The sequence below is a fragment of the Pipistrellus kuhlii genome, unplaced genomic scaffold (genome assembly GCF_014108245.1).
Source record: "Pipistrellus kuhlii isolate mPipKuh1 unplaced genomic scaffold, mPipKuh1.p scaffold_m20_p_4, whole genome shotgun sequence".
NCBI classification, from domain to species: domain Eukaryota; kingdom Metazoa; phylum Chordata; class Mammalia; order Chiroptera; family Vespertilionidae; genus Pipistrellus; species Pipistrellus kuhlii.
This window is the reverse complement of record NW_023425540.1, coordinates 9,751,374-9,773,851: the sequence shown is the minus strand read 5'-3', so window position 1 is coordinate 9,773,851 and position 22,478 is coordinate 9,751,374. Positions and strand designations below refer to the sequence as shown.

At 41.1% G+C, this 22,478-nt stretch overlaps 1 protein-coding gene across 2 annotated transcripts; it reads left to right on the top strand.

The window, feature by feature from the left end:
* Positions 1-296: 296 nt before the first annotated feature.
* EMB (embigin) lies at positions 297-21,833 on the top strand. Of its 2 annotated transcripts, none has more exons than XR_004983037.2 (9): positions 297-490; positions 9,269-9,358; positions 12,290-12,476; positions 12,662-12,750; positions 16,637-16,764; positions 19,077-19,356; positions 20,130-20,163; positions 20,856-21,023; positions 21,235-21,781. XR_004983037.2 is itself a non-coding variant. In XM_036410395.2 (9 exons), the coding sequence occupies exons 1-9, from the start codon at positions 382-384 to the stop codon at positions 21,715-21,717; spliced, it is 990 nt and encodes a 329-aa protein (XP_036266288.1). In that variant the 5' UTR covers positions 299-381; the 3' UTR covers positions 21,718-21,833. The 2 variants fall into 2 exon arrangements, 1 of the variants encoding a protein (XP_036266288.1); XM_036410395.2 differs by having other exon boundaries at positions 299-490; positions 20,856-20,910; positions 21,700-21,833.
* Positions 21,834-22,478: the final 645 nt, after the last annotated feature.

Genomic DNA, 22,478 nt, shown 5'->3' with positions numbered 1-22,478 from the left:
GTCGGACATCCGCTGCCCCTCCCAGACCTGCCAGATCCCCAGGGTGGAGGCGGGCGAGGCTGCCCTGGGCAGTGGCCACCGCACATCCCTCCGGGCGGGCGCGCCTGCGGCAATCTGGCTGCGGCCCGTGAGCAGCGTGATGGATGGAGGCCCTGGGCGGCGGGGCGGGCCTGGAGAGAGTCCCGGGGAGGAGGGCAGGGCACTGGGCAGGGCACTGGGCAGGGCACCGGGCCGGCCCCTCCCACTCCGCCTTTCCTGGCGCTTCCTGTCCCCCAGACAGGCACTGGGCGCTGGGCCGCGGAGTGTGTGCAGGTGCTCCAGGCACCCAGGGCAGGGCGGCGAGGGACCTGCCTCTGCGAGGACCGAGGGAGCCCGGGCACCATGCGCGCTCCCCGCGGCCCGCGGGGGCCCGCGGCGCAGCCCCAGCCTCTGCTGCTCCTGTGCCTGCTGGCGGCGGGGCGCCCCGGCTCCGCGGATGACCGTCCCCCAGGTGCGGGGTGCCGGGCCGGAGGGCGGGGCGCAGGGAGGGTGCGGGGTGGGGGGTCTGCAGGGCCCGCGCGCACCCCAGGCTCCGGCTCCGGCTCCGTGCGGGAAGGGGCGAGGATGCGGGAGAGGCCGGTGAGCAGTGACGGTGGCGCCTTCCATTGGCCAGGCTCCGGTTATCCAGGCTGGCCGAGGGGCTGGGGCGGGCAGGGGACCTCCTCTGCAGGGCCTGCATCTGGAACCCACAGCGCCTGGGAGTGGGGCAGGAGGGTATTGTCTCCATGTTTCGGAGAAGAGGGTGGTAGGGTGTGCGGGGGGCGAGGGGGCAGGCACAGGCAGGGACTGGCTTCTGGGAAAGTGCTCTGTGTATTCAAGAAGCTATTCACCGAGGGCTTAAACAGCACCTACTTTATTCCAGCGGGCAGGTTGGCTTTGAGGGTGTGAAACAGCAATGCAGCAACAAGCAAACAATCAAACAAAGCCTTACAACTCATTGTAAGGCTCCACCCTGGGGATCTGGCAGGTCTGGGAGGGGCAGCGGATGTCCGACCCATCCCCTGGAGGAGAGGTTGAAATTATATACGTACATATACACATGTATAAATGCCTGTATACATAGGTGTAATATATATAGTATAGTGTAATATATTGCATATGATGTCTGCAGACTGTTTGCTCTTCATTTGAAGTAGGTTCACTGTTTACATCGATGGGGCAGAGAGAGGGAGGGAGGGAGGGAGAAAGGGAGGGAGGGAGAAAGGGAGGGAGGGAGGGAGGGAGAGAGAGAGAGAGAGAGAGAGAGAGAGAGAGAGAGAGAGAGAGAGAGAGAGAGAGAGAGAATTCTGTTTTTACACCATGGTCTTTGACAGTGAAGTTTTGTTAAAAACAAATTGAAAGAGGTATTCGTGGGCAAAATATTACAAAAGCAATGCCAAATTTGCCATCTTCAGCTTCACCTGTTTAGAATTCCTTTTTAGTGGAAAACTTTCCACCTAACCTGTTTTCTAACGCCCACTCACTCCTGTGTCAGCAGCCACTTAGGGTAACAGGCCGCCTCTCAAGCCGGCAAATACTGCCCATCAGTTAGCTAAAACTGGAATATTATGCTACACAGGGTTTTCAGCTTTTCGTAGGAATTAATTTTCTATGGGCCTATAGATTTTTCGCCAGATACCATGAAGGCGGAAAGGTAATCAAAGGACATGATTATTAATTTAAAAAAAAAATAAATGTCCTTTCAAAGTTGATGGCCTAGTTGTTCACAGCTTGGACACGTTTTGGCTGCTTCAGTTTCTTCATGTCCTCGCCTCACATCTCTTTTCCATTCACACCGAGTACAAAGGACTGGCCAGGCCATTCCGTCTCTTCCCCCCCCACCCCCCAGGCTTTCCTTGGTTCCCCATCTCTGCATCAGCCTTCATTCACCCCAGATCATGGGTTACTCCTGGAACTTGGCTGTTGGATATGGCTGTTCCTTGGAATTTCCAGGGAATTAAAAAGTGCTCCCTGGATCTTGCCCTCAGAAATTCTAATTCAGCCCTAGCCAGTTTGGCTCAGTGGTAGAGTCTCAGCCTACAGACTGAAGGGCCCCTCCCATGTTCATTCTGGCTGGATCCTGAGGCAACCAATAGATGTGTCTCTCTCCCATCAATGTTTCTCTCTCTGTGTGTCTCTCCACCTCCTTTCCACTCTCTCTAAAAATCAATGGGAAAATATCCTCATGTGAGGATTAACAAAATAATAATAATATTAATCAAAAAACAAAAATTCTGGTTCAGATGGCCTGGGGTTCAGCCTGGACATCTGGAGTTTTTCAATTCCTCCGTGTATTTGTAATCATGTGACCCTGAGCAGGTTGGAAACCTAGACTTTAAAGGGATATGTCATCCTCAAGAGTGCACTGCTGGGCAGTTAGTTATTCTGTTGGCACCAAGGGGCCCAGGTTTAATCTGACATGCAGAGGAGACTTCTAAAGAGAAACTAAAAGGCAAAAAACAACCCTGGAATGCATCAGCAAAAAAAGTGTATGCATGTATGGCAATTGTCTGTGTATTAGTGTCACTGTTGCCCTTTCAGCTTCTCTTAAGGCAAAATTATGCCATAGAAAAGGCATGGGGTTAAAATCTAATTTTAAGGAAGAATTAGAAGTTGTCAGACAACTTCATCTTGTTTTTTAGATTCTGCATTGACCTCCGTGAGACTCCATTTCCTGATTGCTAAAAAACAGTGTGAAGTTTCCTGCCATTTTTTTAAATTGAGATGCTTTGAACTACTTACATATTGGTGTTCTATAAGCCAAAGGCTTTTGACCAAATTTTAATGTTAAAAATGGTTATACTTTTTCCTATTAATTGTAGAACAACTGTGTGTCTTGCATAGGCATTGCATTATGCAGTTTATATACCTAGCATTGTCTATAAATGTTATTGCCCAAAATATTCCATTTCAATCTAATTAAAGAAGTTCTAGATTTAAGGCTATATGGCTATGACAAATAAATGTGCAATCCCTGATTTAATCTTAAAAGTTAAACATTTTGATATCAAATATGAGAATTTTATTACAGATATATTACATCAGCATAGTTTTTAATTTATAATGTTAATTATTATAGATAAGAGATAAAATGTCCTTTTACTTAAGAAATATATGGGGGTGGGGATGGGAGACATCTGACTGTGTTAGCTTTTATTGACTCTGACTCTGAGATGAGGAAATTGGAACTTAGTGAGGTTAAATCATTGCCAAAGCACCTTAGTTAATTAAGTAGTAGAGCAGGAAACTTAGCATTGTTCAGCCAATTCCAAAGCTTGTTTTCCAAAGGCTTTACAGCAGCGACTCACAGGTTGAGAACTGCTAGCAGGGTTGCCTAAGACCATCGGAAAACACATATTTACAATAGGATTCATTAACAGTAGCAAAATGAGTTATGAAGTAGCAACGAAAATAATTTTATGGTTGGGGGGTCACCACTACATGAGGAACTGTATTAAAGGGTCGAGGCATTAGAAAGGTTGAGAACCACTGGTCTATATCTACATAGAAAACTTTACCAGTTTTTAACCTTTCAAGGTGTTTAAAATGTTTAAAGGAACAGTTGAATTGGAATCATATCTTTAATAGGGCTGTATATGATGCATCAAAATTTTGACCTTAAATGTATCATAACATTTAAAATTATATTATATGAGCATTTTAAAAAAAAATCCTCACCCAAGGATATGTTTATTGATTTTTTAGAGAGAGGAAGTGAAAGAGAGGATGAGAGGGAAACTTCAATCTGTTGCCTCCCATACCCACCCCGACCACAGATCAAATTTGCAACCTGAACCTGGGTATGTGCCCTGATGGGGAATGGAATCTGCATCACAACCTTTTTTAAAGGTCTCTCCTCTTCCTGGTCTTCTGTCACACCTCCTATACTCCTCTTCCTTCTTTCCCAAATGTTTCCCTTCCTGCAGCCGCGAGGAGGGGAAATGCAGAAAGCATCCTCTGTTGTTGCACTCTAGGAGCCAACGGGGCCCAGATCAGGGAATTAGAGGCCTAGCCGGGTCAGGATGGTGTCAGGAGAGCAGCCTCAGTGCTGTGTTAAGGCCTGAGCACAGGAGGGTGGGTGCTCCCACAGAGGGCGGCCTACAACTGAGCGGTGACCAGGTCTGTTTGCAAGCCCAGCTGCCACGTGTTTCTGGCTCTGATCAGGGGATGAAGGAGAGCAGGCAGGACCTCTTTGGGGCCTGGAGTGGCAGTGGGAGATTAGTTACACAGACTAATCTGAGGGGGACGGACAGATCAAATAAGTAAAGCTAGTAAGGAGATTAGGACCAGGCTTTTCACTGGAAGAAAATGAAATATACAGATCATGCATCATAGAAGTGTACGGTTGAAATGTACATAATTTTACCAACCAATGTCACCCCGATAAATTGAATACCGTATTTTCCGGTGTATATGACGACTTTTGAAACGAAAAAAATAGCCTGCTCAGATTGGCCAGTCAGAGAAGCGGTCTATTAAAAAAAGAACTGGTGTTGCCTCAGAAGTGGGAGGTAGTCTTAAACAGCGAATATTGGCCTAAACCTATCTTTTAACTGTAAAATTAGGGGGTCGTCTTATATGCCAGAAAATATGGTAAAACATTTTTAATAAAGAAAAAAGAAACTAGCCGAAACCGGTTTGGCTCAGTAGATAGAGCTTTGGTCTGTAGACTGAAGGGTCCCAGGTTCCATTCTGGTCAAGGGCATGTACATTGGTTGTTTGCACATCCCCAGTAGGGGGTGTGCAGGAGGCAGCTAGTCGATGTTTCTCTCTCATCGATGTTTCTAGCTCTCTATCCCTCTCCCTTCCTCTCTGTGGAAAATCAATAAAATATTTTTTTAAAAAGAAACTAGAATGAACTTTGGGTTGTGAATAAACATCTATTTCACTCTTATGTCTATATCTGTATAAGTAAATACATAGATATGAATGTGTGCATAACTTTAGGAATAGTGCATATGTTGTGTACTTAAATAAAGATATATTTTATATCTTGAGAACTTAGATGTAATACTGGATTGATCCCGAAGCCTGAGGTGCTTCTGTGATGGAGCCATGAGCCTGAGCTAGCTAGTAGCCAGGGCTGGCTTCTTGTTTTGCATTTTCAAAACTTCATTCCGTAATCTGGGCTTCTTCCTAAAAGGTCACTAAAATTGGCCCCTCCTGGAGGGAGGGGTGCTAAGCTGCCCTGCACTCTGCTTGGCTCTGCCCCTCAGCTGTGGCCTGGCTGCTGCGGGCGGGGCTCACGTGGAGGTGGGTAGAGGAGGAGGAGGGCGTGGCCAGGCCTCACTAGGTTCTGCTAGGGGAGGACTACTTTGAAGATGAGGAAGCACCAGCCCCTTTCTCTTCCTGTTCTAAATGAATGTTTAGTTTCGAGGAGAGGAAAGAAGGGTTGTAAGAAATGTCCACACCTTAAAATCTCTGCATCTAAATGATGCAGAACAGGTACTCAAAGCCAAGGGGCTGTGGAAGACGACAGAAAACCATCCTGTTGGAGAATCAGGGTGGAGGATGTACCTGTTTGGAAGTGCGGTTCCTCAGCCTTGGCATGTTGGGCTGGATACCGTATTTTTCGGACCATAAGACGCACCAGTTTTTAGAGAAGGGAAATGAAGAAAAAAAGATTCTGAAACAAATAGTGTCCTAAAATATTTTATGTGCATTAAAACCCAACATCACAGTCATAAACACATGTAATCAACCCTGTAAAGTAAACAGCAGCATTTAGAACCATTTTAGAGCCGGGCAAGCACACAGAGACCACACAGAGCCGGGCAAGTAAAAAAACTTTTTTTTTTAAGTATATGTGTAGGCTATATTTGGACCATAAGACGCAGGGACTTTTTCCCCCCACTTCTGGGGGAAAAAAGTGCGTCTTATGGTCCGAAAAATACGGTAATTCTCTGTTGTGAGCGGCTGTCACTGTAACAGCATCCCTATGTAGTGGCAAGCCATGTACCACAAAAAGAAATGGCAGGCCCTGACCTTGGTACCTGTGAAAGTGACTGTATTTGAGAGTCTTGGTCTTTGCATAGGTAATCAGGGTAAACTGAGGCCAGCCGGGATTAGGATGAGCCCTCACTCTGTGAGTGTGGTCTTTGTGAAGGAGGGAGATGGGAGGTTTGGATACAGAGACACAGCCACAGAGGGAAGATGGCCATGTAAAGATGGGGCCCGTCATGGGAATGATACAACTCCAGCCACCTCCCCTGAAGAGGGAGGAAAACAAACCTTTCATTTCTGCAACAACTATTAGATGTTGGCATGTTTGCCACCACCTGGGAAGTAATGCCCCGTGGAAAATTCCCAGCAATGACTGGAAAACGGGCAAGTAGCATAACTTGAGGAATGCTTGCAAGTTCTTGGCACCATCACTCAATATTATACAACTTTGCTCACCCCCCAACCCCTTCTTTTTCCATGAAATGAAACCCCCGGTAAGTAACAAGTCAGTGGCGGAACTTGGGTTAGGATATAGAATTCCTGCCTCTCCATTTTGTATTTCTTTTTGTGACTTAGCGTAATCCTTTTGGGGAAGTTTTTAAGCCACATCTGCCTGCATTTCCTGCCAATTTCCTTCAAATACCAGCATCTGCTGATCAGCCTCCTGCCAACTGAAAGCAATAGGTTTACTATTCTCCCTGTTTTGCTTAAAAAAATACCTCTGCTGAACAAAGAACTCCTAGTCTAACACTTTCTACAGACAGCCCTGCTTTTGCTCTTGGTGTGTGTGTGTGTGTATGTATATATATAAAATATTATATATATTTTATTGATTTTTTTCACAGAGGAAGGGAGAGGGATAGAGAGTTAGGAACATAATGAGAGAGAAACATCAATCAGCTGCCTTCTGCACAACCCCCACTGGGGATATGCCCGCAACCAAGGTACATGCCCTTGACCAGAATTGAACCTGGGACCTTTCAGTCCACAGGCTGACGCTCTATCCACTGAGCCAAACTGGTTAGGGCTGTTTGTATATCTTGCCTCTTAAAGGGATTTTCCCCAAGACAAAAATCACAACAGTTATGCATGTTCCTTTGCACTTGGGGCTTACTGGAGCCTGGTCAACACGAATGCTTCAAAGGGAGCAGGACGTGAGGGAGCAGGTGAAAGCTGGTTTATAAACATCGGATTGTACTTTTGTCACATGATCTGGCAATGGGAGGAGGTCAGATGGCTAGCATATTCTGGAACTATCCAAACGTCCCTGCCCTCTTGGTTTTTCCTTTTCCTTCTCTTCCTTCAACTTCTGTACTTTTAGATCTTGCCCAACCTGGGCCTAGATTCCTTTCTTTCCTAGTTGTAACTTAGGACCTAGGTGAGCCCTTCTGTCCAGTCCTGGTGAGAATAACCACAGCCTTGGAGCTATCTCCTTATCTCCTCAGCATTATCTCCTTATCTTACCTACCTCCCCCCCCCCTCCTCCCAGCATACTCTCTCCCCACTCCATGGCCACTGCACTTCCACAGTCCCTTGAAGTTGTAGCTCAGGCTTCCCACTCTGTAGCTCCCATTTGTATGAAATATGCAGGCTGGTTACAGTCAGTACTACCATGGTGGGCTAGTCTTGAGCCCTAATGACCATCAAACACACACTGAGGCCTACACTGATGATATTGCTGTGATTCATGCAGCCTCTTGAAACAAAACTCACTGAGCTTCATACTCATCAGCGTCAAGCATGTGTCAGGTGCTCTCTATAGTCATTTACGTGAAACAAGAAGAATGACAATGAATTTTTCAGCCTCTTATTGTTGCTGACAGGGTAAATGATAATAATAGTAAATGATGTCAGGCCTTCTGGAAAGGATGCTGCTTCAGGGGTAAGGAGTGTGTGAAGCCTTACATACTGTTCTGCCCGGGCTGGGTGGAGAAAGCAAGGAGGCCAAGCTGGAGCTCATGTTGTGCAATCTTCCTGGGTCGATGCTGGAGTAGATCATCTCCTTCCTTCCCGCCCCATCTGCCTGGGCCTTCCTGAGATACTTTCTCTTTCCCAAGAAGGAAAATAAGCCTTTTCATTAGGAAAAGATAGCCTCTGGGCAATGAGGATGGGTGCATGGTGTCTGAGAGGCAGGGTGAATAGTGAATATTAAATGTGGGTGGAGGAAAGGTCCTGTATTTCTGGCAGCCCAGTGAGACCCTCCGCATGGTTTCCTATAAATCACTGTCAGAAGGGAGTATGACTTAGGGCGTTCATTTGTGAAGGATGATTTGATGGGAAAGCACATTCCACATTCCAAAGCTGCAGGAGAAGGGACTATGCCTTCGGAACACCACGTACCCGAGAATTAGGTTCTGCTGGGTAGATATTTTTCCTCAAGCAGTATTGCAAACGCTATGTGCAAGCTGGAGCAACAAAGGCAACTGCTCACTTTGATACCATTTCTCATACAAAGAAGAAAGGGAAATAACTGGAAATTAATTTTGAGCAAAGTATAAAAAAAGTGAAGCAAATACAGCCAGGGCTAATGTAAACTGAATGAAGTTTAAGGAATGCAGCCAAACTGACAGTAAGGAGCCTTTTACTTCTCTGGGTTGTTTGATGAAGTTGGGGTAGTTTTCAGAGGAGGTTGGTCTGACGCCTGACATCAGAGAAACAGTAGCCAGTGTAGGAAAGGAAGTTCCAGGCCAGTGAGAGAGGCTGAAATGCAAATCTTGTTTCTGGATAAAAGTTTTCAAAAGAAGATGCAAGACAGGGGAAAAGCCAAGGGGATTTCGAGGAGGCCCCTGCACTGGAGCCACAGCCGGAAAGGAAGAGAGCTGGACCCCCTGGGCATCGTGCGTCCTCTGTCCCCGGCCGTGTCCCCAGGCTCAGTGCTCTCTGTGTTTCTTCTAATGCCCCTGATTAGGGCCATCCTGTGCCTCCTGTGCTCTCCCTGTCCTCTCATCTTCTCTGCCTCCGCATGCCTTGCTTTGCCCTGCCACTCTTATCTAATCCCTCAGTGTCTTCATTTATTTTTTATAAAGAAGCTACAAATTGTAGGATAACAAAATAAAAGTTATTTTAAAAGCCACTTGGTGTAAATCAATAGGGATTTTTCAGTTAAAAAAAAAAAAAGACCTAGAAACAATTGAAAATTTGGTCAGACTTAATAGCCCGGTATATTTCTGAATATCGTCAGATCTTCCTGAAAACATCATTTTTCATGACTAGTATATAGCACGGTAGCCGCTGGAAACTGGCTTTTAGATAATCACTTCATCTCATCTCGATAAGAATATATAATCACCTGTTCTTTTTCTCACAGCTTCACCTTTTATAAGTCTATCTGCTCGAGAAGAAATTCTGGCCAGATACTCCAACCTTTCCTTGGAGAGTCACAACCTATCCCTGACTGGTAAATGCATCATATTTATTTCTCTTAAATGTATATGTTTTTAAATTTTTATTTTAGAGAGAGAGGAAAGGTGAGGGAGAGAGAGATAGAAACATTGATGAGAAAGAAACATCAATCACCCACCTCCTGCACGCCCCCTATTGGGGATTGAGCAGAAGCTCAGGCATGTGCCTTGACTAGGAATCAAACCAGTGACTTGGTGCACAAGAGGACACCCAACCTACTGAGCCAAACAGGCCAGGCTCATATTTCTAATAATACGATGTGGAAATAAGCTTTTATTTTTCATTAAGCCACTGCATTTTACCTAGTGATGTATTAATCCATACCGATGGTCTGCTGGGAGAAATACTCCTTATACAATCTGCCCCTTATACAATCATAGTATCTGTACAGTATACATAACACCGCCTAGCAGACAATGGGGACTCTGCCATGAGGGTGCTGGGCTCTGAGTGCAAGGAAGAGGCAGCTTGTCTAGACATGGGAGCTGAGAAAGGCTCTCCGGAAAAGGAACACTAGGAGGGTTCATTCTGACTTGCAGATACTCTGACACAGTTTTTGCAGTGTATCCATTCAGCTCACTCTGCATTGAGAGGAGGACTCATTGAGAGGTGAAAGACCTTTAGGCAGCTCATTTGAAGATGCCCCAGGGAGTCCATGGCAGAGCAGGAGAAAAATGAGTCAAGACTTCTGGGCTAAAACTCAGCTCTGCTTCCCCTTTTCATGGTTTTTGGATTTGACAAGCAGTGTTTCCAAAGCAACCTCAGACTTCTTTAAATGAGTAAGGGTCATTATCTGTTTGAGTAACAATATTAAAAGTTCAAGTATCATTTAAAATAATTTAAACCTGTCCATTGAGTCAAGTACGAGTTTCATCCAATTATACGTCCTCTCATCTGAAAAACTGTTCCTGTACTTTTGTTTAGCAGGAATCAAAGGTGTGCTTTTTCCTCCCCAATCTGATTCCAAAGGGATGTTTGCGCTGCACTTTATCATCGGACATTTTTATGACGTTGTGCAACTTCTGTTTGTCCCCAAATATTCTTCCTTGCTTTTTTACTGTTTGCGTGTTCTAGTGACCAGTTCTCCTGTTAAGATGAAACGTTTAAGGGAATTCATGTGAATAATACATTTGCCAATCCTCTGACCAGCCCGAGGGTGTTGGCAGCATCACAAGCTTCAGCTTCCAGTCCAGCAGGCGCCTGGGGAAGGAAGGTGCTCGTGGCGAGAGCAAGAACTGAATTTTTTTAGTTGATGCTGGGCTGGTTATTTACTTAACCTGTTTGGAGGGCTTAACTCCTAACTTCTCTTTCATTCTGAGACCGCTGTTAAAACCGGTATCCCTACTGTTATGAAGGCATCAAGTATTCACAATTTACCTTCACGTTGGCCTGATGAACCTGAGTCAGCAGTTTTCTCTTCCTCCCAGGCCCCTGAACTTGGGCTTGCCCAGGTCTGCATGACTGCATGACAGCCCAGTCACGCTGTGTGTTACCACCACTAGGTTGTCCAATGTCCTCTCAAAAGCTCCTGCTAGCAGGCTTTCCCTCCCTATGAAAGAAAGGCCTATTTTTGTTGTGATTCTGAGAAACTTGCAGAGCCAATGTTGGGAGCATGTTCATAGTGCAATAGGCTTCTTGAATCCAGATTTTCCTTATTTAAGACCTCATTATGCATTTTTATTTTTATTTTTTTGCCATTTGTAATTCTTCTTTTGAGGAATGTCTATTCAGGTTCTTTGCTCATTTTAAAATTGAGATGTTTTATTGCTCTTATTGAGTGTTATTTATTTATTTATTACATTTTATTTATTTTTTAAATCCTCACTTGAGGATATTTTTTCCATTGATTTTTAGAGAGAGAGTGGAGGAGAGAGAAAAACACAGAGAACACTGATTGGTTGTCTCATGCAGAAGTCCTGACCACGGCCCAAGCCAGGGAGAAGCCTGCAATGTGGTATGTGCCCTTGACTGGAATCAAACCAGGGGCCCTTTGGTTCGCAGGCTGATGCTCTATCCACTGAGCCAAACTGATTGGGGCTGCCATTGGGGTTTATATGTTGTAGTGCACTTAACTATTTTTAATAAGAGTTTCTGATTTAAAGCATGTCCTATGTAATACATTTTAAGAGGCTTTTTAGTTTTTTTTCCTTTTTTTGTTAATAGGTCAAAGGAGACTTTTATTTCAAGTGAAATGATACCCATTGGACCCATTAAGGTTTAACTTGTCATTTTTTTTCAAAGATCACAATTTTCTTAAAGGTCCATATGCCTTAAAATTTTTAATGATAAAAATAAGAGTATTTAGGCAGATGTAAATTACTATATAATTTTAGGAACAGTCTTTTAAAAAATATAGTTCAGAAATTGAGCAAGCGGGTAAAGTCCTGGAAATGTACATGTCTTGACTGCTTTTGTTAACAGTCTAAAAACGCAGAATTACAGCACTGCAGTTGAGGAGTCCTGGGGAAGTTTATACATTGTGCACCAAGCTCAATACGGTGTGTTGGCTAACCACAAAGTATTTTAGACTTAGTGGTAAAACTCTTTCTACATATTTCGATGCTTGTGCTTTGCGAATAGGAAAGCAAACAAGTGTAGAAGCAACTGAAAGTATATGAAACAGGACACCCCTCCACAGGTTGCTTCCTCCTCTACCCTTGACAGCTACAGATTTTAAGATTAAGATCACAGCCTAAGGCTTTTAATGTTTTAACTGAGCTTTTTCTTAACAGTTGCCTGTGAAAGAGAATAATAAAGGGAACCACATCTGTGTTAACAAGAGAAATAATTCGTGAAAGGAATGTCAGATGAGGAAACTGTCTCAGTAGAACACTAGTCTTGATTTAAACTGTTTTCTATATTGGATTTTCCCCTCTATGTAGTTTTTACAATATCATTTGGTTTTGTTTTCTTTTGTGGCTAATAGAATATTCCAATGTTGCAGTAGAAAAAAATATCATTTTGCAAAGACCTTCTAATGTAGAACTCACGTGCCAGTTCACAACATCTGGGAATCTGAATTCAGTAAATGCGACTTGGAGAAAAGATGATGAACTTATTGAGAATGGCTATCTCATCAATGCAACGGGAAAGATTCTGTATACCCAATACATGTGAGTACACCAAGTTTTAAGCTGGTTAGTTACATGAAATTACTACTTAAGTTCTAAATATTTTTGTTGATGTGGAATTTTTTCCATTTTCACCTGAATGTTATTACAACATTTTCTTTTTTAACTAAGTCTTTCATAGCTACTTAGAGAACTAAGCCCATATTAATAATTTAAATTATCTTTAGGTTCACCATCATTGATAGCAAGCAAATGGGAAATTATTCTTGTTTCTTCCACGAGGAAAAGGAACAAAGGGGCACATTTAATTTCAAAGGTCAGTACTAATAATTTATAGAGTTATAACTTCAGAATACCACATCCCCCAATTTTTATATTATTACTGCAATACTAATGATGCAGCTGAGAGAAAACCATATGCTTTCCATTGAGTCATTAGTGGCAACCTTTAAAATAGTGCTTCCCGGTGTCTTCCCTATGTATTATTTGTATTTCTCAACCCACTTCCAGTTGGCTTCCAGGCCCTAATTTAAAGCATAAGGTTTAGTTAGAAAGACCAGGCTGCCAAGTTACTTGTAAATCACAGCAGCCTATTGAACCTATCTATACATCTATCTTAAATCACTCAATCTATCATCCATTCATCCTTCCATCCACCATCCATACATCCATCGCTCTAAACTCAGAGCTTTCATAGAAGCCCTCCAGGTAACTGAGTCACTGTACACTTATACTGTGAAACTATGCGTCCCTCAGTGGCTCTAGAACTTGGAAATTTAAGGGTATGTAAAATTCAAAGATACTATGAAGATGCACAAAGGGTTCCTTGCTTTTGATCTCATCAAGTAAGACAACCCCAGGATATAAACCACAGCTTTCCCTGTGGGAACAGCAAATCAAAGTATTTTACTCTTTCCATCATTAAACCAAAACTTCAAAGGTCTCAAACTCATAATAAAGACTAGCTATTTTAGTTGGATAATTATCTTTATGAAAAACCCACATTCTGTGATAGATTAGTGAACATAAGGTCCATGCTGCTATTTGAGAAACTCAGTCTGTCGCCACATTAACTATTTTGGGCTTTGCTTCGCTTTAATTTCCCAGGACACATGAGAAATCATCCTCAAGCCTGGCTAGCTGCCCTGACAAAATGTAGATACTGTTCTCAAGGCCCCATCAGTAGTGGAACGGTCTGGCCTGCTTTATCATTTCCGGGATTTAAGATGGTTCACTCCTGTATTTCTCCTGTATTCCCTCTACACTTACTGACTCATTTCCTTCATGTGGTTCTGTAAATGTTCTTTCCTGGTAAACATAATAAATTCTTATGTTTATGCAAATTGGCCTCTGCAGAGGCAGAAACTGTTATCATTCTTTGATTATTTTGATCATATACATTCTCTTTTAACTTTCCTTAATTTGCCTAGTTTAACTTAGTGAGGGATAAATGATATACATTCCTTCCATTATTCCTTTTCTTTCCTTTTTTTATTTTTCTTTCCTTTTGTCTTTCCTCCCCCACTTTTTCCCTCCCTCATTCCCCAATGAGTTAAGAGGATATTGAATACCTGTACACACACATGTTCATGCACACACACAGTCCTTGTACTGTATTGAGCCGCTTTAAAATAAGAAGACCTATGGGTCTTAAGAAAATACTCAACAAATCTTGAGCCTTGATGTGATTCCAAGAAATACAACTTTAAGAATTGCTTCTCCCCTTTTAAATGGCTATTTTCTGCGTACTAGTTATGCCTATTGAAAGTTTAAATATTAAGTATATTACATTTTTCTCATTAGCTCTCTTATAATAAAGTACCTGAGCTATTACTGAGAATTGATCATTTTTACCTCTGATGTGAAGATTAGCAAAGGCATTTCACCTTTTCAGGTACCAACAGGTTTAATGTCAAGTGGTCTTGGAGAAGGTTTCTTGATTTCCTATCTATTTTGAGAAAGCAAGGCTGATGTTGGCTAGAGTATCAACACTAAAACTAGATCTGAAATCAAGTGCTTGAGAAATGAAATTGGCACGGAATATTTAGAATCTTTGAAAAATAGTTTCCTTGAAGCAGTTTAGCTCAGTTTATTAGAATTTTTTTGTTTTTATTTTTACAAATATACTTTTATTGATTTCAGAGAGAGAAAGGGAGAGGGAGATAGAAATAAAAACCATCAACAAAGAGAAAGAATCATTGATCAGCTGCCTCCTGCAAGCCTCACACTGGGGATGATCCCACAACCTTACTGAGGATTGAACTGTGACGTCCTGGTCAAAACTCAGCCACTTTGCCATACTGGCTGTGCAGATGATTAGTTTCTTAATTTAATTTTATTTATTTATTTACTTATATTAAGGTATTACATGTGTCCATATCCCCCAATGCCCACTTAACATTAATGTGACTTTTAAGCATGTACTATATCATGAAGATATTTATAAAATAAGTTGAGCCCTTCTAGATCTTTTTTAGTGAAATAATAATTCTTTGTAATTCCTCTAAATTAATGTTGTTTGGAGAAATAATTTAATTTGATTATACTTCAAAGATGTGTGGCATCTGCAGAACAACTCTTATTATAGTTATTTAATTAGATCTATTAGAATGGTATATATTTCTATCAATTCCCTATGCTTTCTGCAGATGGGTTGCTTATGATTTTTCCTAAGAATAAGGATTATCTTTCCTTAACAGTGCTACAATGGAGTGTGGATGAAAAGCCTGCTTTATTCTCTATTTTAAGTTGAGACCAAAAAAATTCTTCTGTTGACTACATGAGTCAGCTATAGTGCATGAGCCTGAGTTCTCAGAACAATTCATCAGCATAGTTCCAGCTTCTGCCTTTATGAGAGCTGGTTGATTAATTACTACAAGATTGTAAAAGGGCCCACATCGCTGGTTAGTACAATACAAAAATCCTACTTACTTCGTGGTCTGGCTAGTGATGCCAGTTACAGGGGCAACAGCAAACCTTGTAATTACTTTTCACCCTCGAAAAATGAGTGATGGTATTAAAAAAAAACACCAGCAATTGGTCTCAGTCAGCAACTTCACCAACTTTAAACATGGCTTCTTCCATTTCCAAGACTCTCATGTGTCCTGGTTTATCCAAAGCTCCAGAAGGTCAATCAGACACATTGGAATACCATATTCCTGTCCTTTTGTCATAAATATTTCCAAATGCAAGCAGCATCCAGAACCATGTGTGACTTGCAGAGCACTTCTAACAAGTTATGTTCCGTGAATGTAGTACATGTTATAATTTAGGTCCACATGGCTAGTATCAGCCATGTAAAGCATGGCAAAGACATGGTGACTGTCATCTTGGCCTTTAATCTAGAGGACAGTAAAAAACAAAACCAACAGAAGATGAAAAGAAAGCAGAGTTTTGGTTTTGTTCCCTTCTTGTGTCACTGTCACTTACCTACGGTCTACCAGGTACACCCTGACCTTAACACTTGCTTGAGATGATCTAATAGCCCATCAGTATGTCCCTCTCCCAAACGTCACAAAATACCCAAGATTTTCTTGAAAAGCCCTTTTCAGCTAGCAGTTGTGCTTCCCAGGTCTGTGCCTCTTAGACACTTACTGGAAAGGGTATCTTCTACCTTATTTCTCCAAAACATTGCTTTTCTTCCACTTTGATTCCTAGCCTAAGTAAACATCAATGTTTTGATCATATTTCAATACATAGTTTCCTTCTGAATCATGACCTAACCTAGTTCCAGAAAGAACGTGCTGAGATTGCGACTTAGAGGAGATATCTGGGAGATCAGCTGGCTGGGGAGGCAGAAAGGCCCTGGACTGGTGCCCAGCACAGCACAACCAGCTTCGAAGTAGCCTACAGAACAGTATGTGTTTAAGACAAGCCCACCCTGGCCCTAGAAGTAATTGCATCACAGTAACTGCGTTGTTAAAATGCAGTACCAACTATGTGCACTCTCTGCCTTGCCAGGTGATACCCAAGCATAGCTCCCTGCCCTCTGTGGGTTGGAAGGAAACTGGATTCAGGAAAGAATCTGTTTTAGCCACACTCAGATCTCTACTTCATCTGCAAGGCTTTCATGGAGGCCCCTCCTAAAGTGGATTGATCTTTCTTATGTTAATGAGAAAAATGAAAGAAACTGACTTCAACTTAAATATATAGTCCCTACTCAAACTCTTTCAGTAATCTACGTTTCTCTACATTTTTCTTAGTCCCAGAACTTCATGGAAAAAACAAACCAGTGATCACTTATGTGGGGGATTCAACTGTATTGATATGTAAATGCCAAGAGTGTGCTCCTTTAAATTGGACCTGGTACCATATGAATGGGAGTGAGCAGGTAAGGTCATATTTCTTTAATTTGAAGAAAAAAATAAAAAATTTATTTCACAGTAAGATTATAACAGACTTAGAATTCCAAGGACTATTTATATGTCTGCTATCTTTTTCTTTAGTGTGTGTTCATAGAGAAAGAATAGTGATAAAGGGAGTTGTCATTTGATGTTTTTAGTTTTTTATATTACACACCGGAAAATACTCTTAAATGTTTCATTACTTGTTGTGTTTTTGTTTTTTTTTACATTTAGCAATCTATTTAAATTCTTTGAAATAAAGTTATAATTCATTTTTATTTGACAACTTTATTAATAACCCCAACAACAACAAAGAGGTTCTTTTTTCTTGTCCTTTCATAAAAGTAACTGGAAAAAAGGCCGTTTTCCTTTCCTGCTGCTGTCTCCCTCCAGACACGCTTGTGATAGGAGGCAGTACAATGGCACCATCTCAGAAAAGAATGACAACTTGGTCCTTTGAACTTCTGTCTTAAGTTCTTCCAGTAACTGGCCATGGCTTCTTTTGGCCTTCCAGAGACTTAGGGAAGCCAAATGCTTAATTCCTATTAAAGAATTAATGGGTAGTCAAGATCTGATTTGGAAAAAACAAACACACACACACTTGAGTATTCAAGAAGTCATTCTGGCTCTCTTTCTTCCTCCCAAATAGACTCTAAAAGCATGGAAATGTAAGGAATTATCCCATCACCCTGCTGCTAATGGTCAGGAAATTCAATTCTGTAAAGGCAAGCTGTAATTCTAGAAGGAACAGTACGAAACAGTGTACACTTTAAATGAAACATTGAGTTCCTTCTTTGACAAAGTTGATGCTATCATAGGCTGATGAAAGAGAACAGGGAGAGTGACTGATTCTGTAATAACATTGGTTTGATTATTCAAAGAAGCAGCTCCCAACCATCTGGGAGTAGGCAAACAATTAACATTCCTGCTTCTCTTCTTTTTGCTGATTAGGAAAGGCAAATAATTTTAAAAAACATGTAAATATGTAAAAATTATCAATTGTGATATTGGAAATGTACAGTCAAATTTATTTATGCATATGTGACACTGATGAAAATACCCTAAATCTAATTATATTAAACTTCTAGAATGTAGTCTGTGCAGTTCTCCATTTGCGATACTCATTTTCTCTTATAATTTGGCCCTAAGCATGGGTCAGATTAAGATGTGAGAAAAGTGCAGGGAAGAAGGTGCAGTCAAAACTTTAGGTCAAGTGTTTTGTCAAAGTGTGGACCAGCCATCTGCACCAGAATCCCCTGGGATGCCGGTTACACAGCCCAGATTCAGCAGCTCCAAGTTAGAAAAGACACATGGGTAACAGTGTCATCAGCAGTCTACTATAATTTTGGGGGCACATAATAAAATCACCGAGAGTTCTTCATCAAATAACCTCCAGGAGTATTTGTATGCAGGTGAGCATCTATTGAGTAGTGCAATTGAATGACAGAGCAGGGAAGGCATTAAATACTAGTAGCCTGAGAATAAAATTGAATTTAAATGGATTAAATAAATAAGCCCCCAAATAGCCTAGTGTGACTCTTGAGTGGCTGGGAAAACCCAGTGAATATCAGAAGCCAGCTTGCGAACGAGAGAGAGAGAGAGAGAGAGAGAGAGAGAGAGAGAGAGAGAGAGAGAGAGAGGGGGGGGGGAGACAGAGAGAGAGAGAGAGAGAGAGAGAGAGAGAGAGAGAGAGAGAGATTGATTCAGATATGAAAGGACAGAGAGTGCCCAGACCACCACGTACACCAGACTCATGGGGGATGTCCACCCATCCTTCCACATCATCTTTCAGGACAGAAAATTTCGTCGTCAGTCCCTGTCAGAGGAACTCCCAATCTCCAGAGCCAGTGATCTTCCTTTATAGGAAGAATCATATTTAGTAGCTTCATTCATTTAATAGTTGGTTGAATTTATTCCTGTGCTCGTGAACGGGAAAGCTCTTGAACAGCTGGCTGGGAATTTGAATGTGAAATTCAAATATTTGAAATAACATTCAAATATTTGAATGTTAATTCTCATATAATATTTTCCCATGATGACCTCCATATTGTGATTTCAGACATTCAGTGGTAAGTACTGCAAGCAAAGTATACTTCATCTTTTCTTGTTACCTCTTGGAGATCAAACTCTGATAAGATGAGTTCTATTATGTATAACTTCTCACAAGTTTTAACATGCCTCCTTCTGAAGGCGGTTCTCTTAGCCCTATCTTATAGTTTTTGCTCAAAACTAGATCATTTAGGACATGTCTCCTGTACGCAATATGATAGGAATGGATTTTAATGTCTCCTTATATTAGGTTCCTCTTGATGTTCAAATGAGCGATAAGTATGTGATCAGTGGACCAAATGCTAATGAAACAAGGCTCAAGATAATGCATCTTTCAGAGGAAGATCAGGGAGCTTACTGGTGCCGTGCAATATTCCAATTAGGCGAGAGTGAAGACCACATTGACCTTGCCGTGCTGAGTTATTTGGTGCCCCTCAAACCATTTCTTGCCATAGCTGCTGAGGTTGTTCTTTTAGTGGCTATTATTCTGCTTTGTGAAATGTACACCCAAAAGAAAAAGAACCGCCCAGGTAGGATTTATTTTTTAGATAACATTCTCAAGTTATGACTTACTATATTGCAGGGGCTTCAGAGATCTTGGGGGGAAATCTAGCTTTTGTTACTTGAAATGGCATTTATGGTAAAATCAATGGTGACAGTGAGCTTGAATGGATGATCTTCCTGTTTCAATTTACTAAACTATTATAGTACTAAAATATATCTTTTTCGCCATTTTCTGTGGTGTTATTGGTGCATACATGTCAATTAGGTAATATGTGCTTTGTTCCTGGAATACTGGGGAATTCTGTGATAGCCCAATAGAAAAGATTTCAAAGACAAATAATTGCTTTTTCACTTAGATAACTCACTTAAAATAGTTGATCAAACAATTTTAGAGTTCTCATTAAGAGACTAGGTCCTGTCAGTTTCCTAGTTTTGTAGCCTATACCTGATGGGTTATGGGTTGAGAAACCAATGGTTTTCCTATAAGATAATTTATCTTAAATTCTGTATTCTTTCCTGATTTTGTACCAAATTTTTAATAACTTAAATAAATTTGTAATTTATCAGTCAGTCCTGTTTTGAGAACTCGAAGTTCAAGACTGTGCTTGATAGAAATTTTAGGCACAAGAGGAGGACAGGATGGAGGTGCAGCTGTCTAAGGTAGTTCATCTGTCATTCCAAAGAGGGACACAGCACATAGCATTCCTTACTGGGGTTGGGGGTGATTTGAATTAAACATACATGCTCCATAAGAATAATGAACCAATCTTAATACCCATATTCTTCTTTTGTTACACAGATGATGGGAAAGAGTTTGAACAAATTGAGCAGCTGTAAGTAGTATTTTTTATAATTTTTCACTTGAGTGAAATACAGATAAATATGAAATAGAATAAAATGCTTATAGTTAGGGGAAAATCAGGAGTATATTATGTATGTTACTTGCTTTATGTGTCTGTGTTGTAATGAACATCTGGAGTTTGCCAACATTGGAATCCTGTTTTCCCCTGGAAAAGAGGGTTTACCAGTAGCATCTACAATATAGGACTGTTGGGTTAAATGATATTCTCTGTGTAAAAGGGCCTAGTGTGGGCTATGATGCACAAAAGGTGTCAGTCTTGTCTACAGAATCTGAAGCCCAGACTTGTATTCTTGCTCCGATGCACATTGAGTAGATAAAGCACCTTGTTCATCCTCTAATTCTGTGTAACAAACTCCTGATTGTCTATTACCTTGCATTTGTCAAAACAACATACATTACAGCCATCTACCCAAGCCCTCACATGTGCTTAAGGAGAAGCAATTCTCCCTTTGAATAAAATAGACAGGCCCTTGCCAGTGACATCTGCAGCAACAGAATCAATGACATAAAAAAGTCAACATTCTGAGTAAAAATATTTTTAAGAGAAAATTCCTGCTGTATTCACTTTTCACATTAACCTGGTAGTCATGATATAGATAGTTACTGACTTAATTTTATGCATTGTAAACATCTAATAATTTCCTTTTTGTATTTTCAATACAGGAAATCAGACGATAGCAATGGTATAGAAAATAATGTCCCCAGGTACAGAAAAAACGTAAGTTACTTCTAAATGCTATTCCAAATAAAAGGTAAAATTCAATATACATAGGCTGTCTATTAACCCAGCTACTTAAAAAAAAAAAAGTTTCATTAAAGATCTAGTCAATCATGCCCTGACTGGTTTGGTGCAGTGGATAGAGAATTGACCTGCAGACTGAAAGGTCCCAGGTTCGATTCCGGCCAAGGGCATGTATTTTGGTTGCGGGCACATTCCCAGTAGGTGTTTCTCTCTCACTGATGTTTCTAACTTTCTATCCTTCTCTCTTCCTCCCTGTAAAAAATCAATAAAATATATATTTTTAAAAAGATCTATCCAATTACTATGTGCTTGGTTCTGCTTGTTTACGATATTATGGGAGAAAATAGACAGTTATACAAAAATAAATGACATCTTTTTCCCCACCAGAGAACCAATATAAAAGTAAACCTATTGTACTGCCTACATCTATGCTTTTTCTTTTGTCACCATGGGCTAGTTTCTTTTACAACTTTTCATGTAGTCTTATTTTTTTCCCCTTCTCAATTTTTCTGGATTGTCCTATTTTATCCTGACATATTCCATCTTTTTTTGGTTACTATTATTTTCTTTACTGATTAGAATAAAAATTTTCATAGTTTGTCAGTATTTTTCTCCTGAGTAGGTAAAATAGGAACTGTTGGATTTAGCAGTAGTTTGGATCACCCCTTCCTAGAAAGTTTTGCTTTGCTAAGTGATGATAAGCCATTACAGAGTAACAGGGGCATGCTAATTAAGTTTCATTATGTTTTTATTTATTTAACTCAGGAATCTGTGGGCCAATGAATGAGAAGCCTCATGCCAAGACTCATGGGAAGATGTACAAAGAGTTTGTGCTTATGCTTCCTGTCGAGAAAATCGGAGTTTTTATTTTTAAAAGAATAAAAAGTTTAAGCACCATGTTCAGTAGTAGCTTTGTAAATAACAGGTACTATCTCTGATCTAAAGATATTTTCAATCTGCAATTTTTTTTATATAAAAGCAAAGTAAATTATATTAAATATGTTCTATGAACTATAACCCAGGATAATTAATCGTATCCTGGTCCTCCAGGGACACACAGAACAGACACCAGCTAATGTCACTCAAGACCTGTTAATAACCAAAGAATTCATTTAAAAGGAAGCCTTTGTCATTTGTCTTGAAAAGTATTTTCCCCCAATTGTGCTTACTATGTACAACACTATTTGTAACTAGTAGCCCTGCGCATGAATCCATGTGTCAGTAACTCTGTGGGGCCTGGCTGCTCTGTGCCTGCTGCCCAGAGGCTCTTCCTGGCCGGGTGTGGAATGCTTGCCTCACACTGCCCGCTTTCAGTGGCTGTCCCCTTTCCCCCGGACTGGGGGACTTCAGCGGATTTGAGAGGACTGGGTGCCTCCATCTTTGTGATGGAGTGACAGTTAATTTGCATATCACCCTTTTATTAGATAGGATATTCATCTGAAGTTCATCATTCTTTCATATTGAAAAGAAAAAAGTGTGTCTTTACTAGAAAAAGAATACTTTTTGTTATTGATGGTTACTTGCTACAGTCACCACAGTCAAAA

Bases quoted from the DNA above. Each gene is read 5' to 3' on its own strand.
- EMB (XM_036410395.2), top strand. From the start codon at position 382: ATGCGCGCTCCCCGCGGCCCGCGGGGGCCCGCGGCGCAGCCCCAGCCT. The intron at 491-9,268 runs GTGCGGGGTGCC...TTTTTCTCACAG, and splicing joins CGCGGATGACCGTCCCCCAG to CTTCACCTTTTATAAGTCTA. The intron at 20,164-20,855 runs GTAAGTAGTATT...TTTTCAATACAG, and splicing joins TTTGAACAAATTGAGCAGCT to GAAATCAGACGATAGCAATG.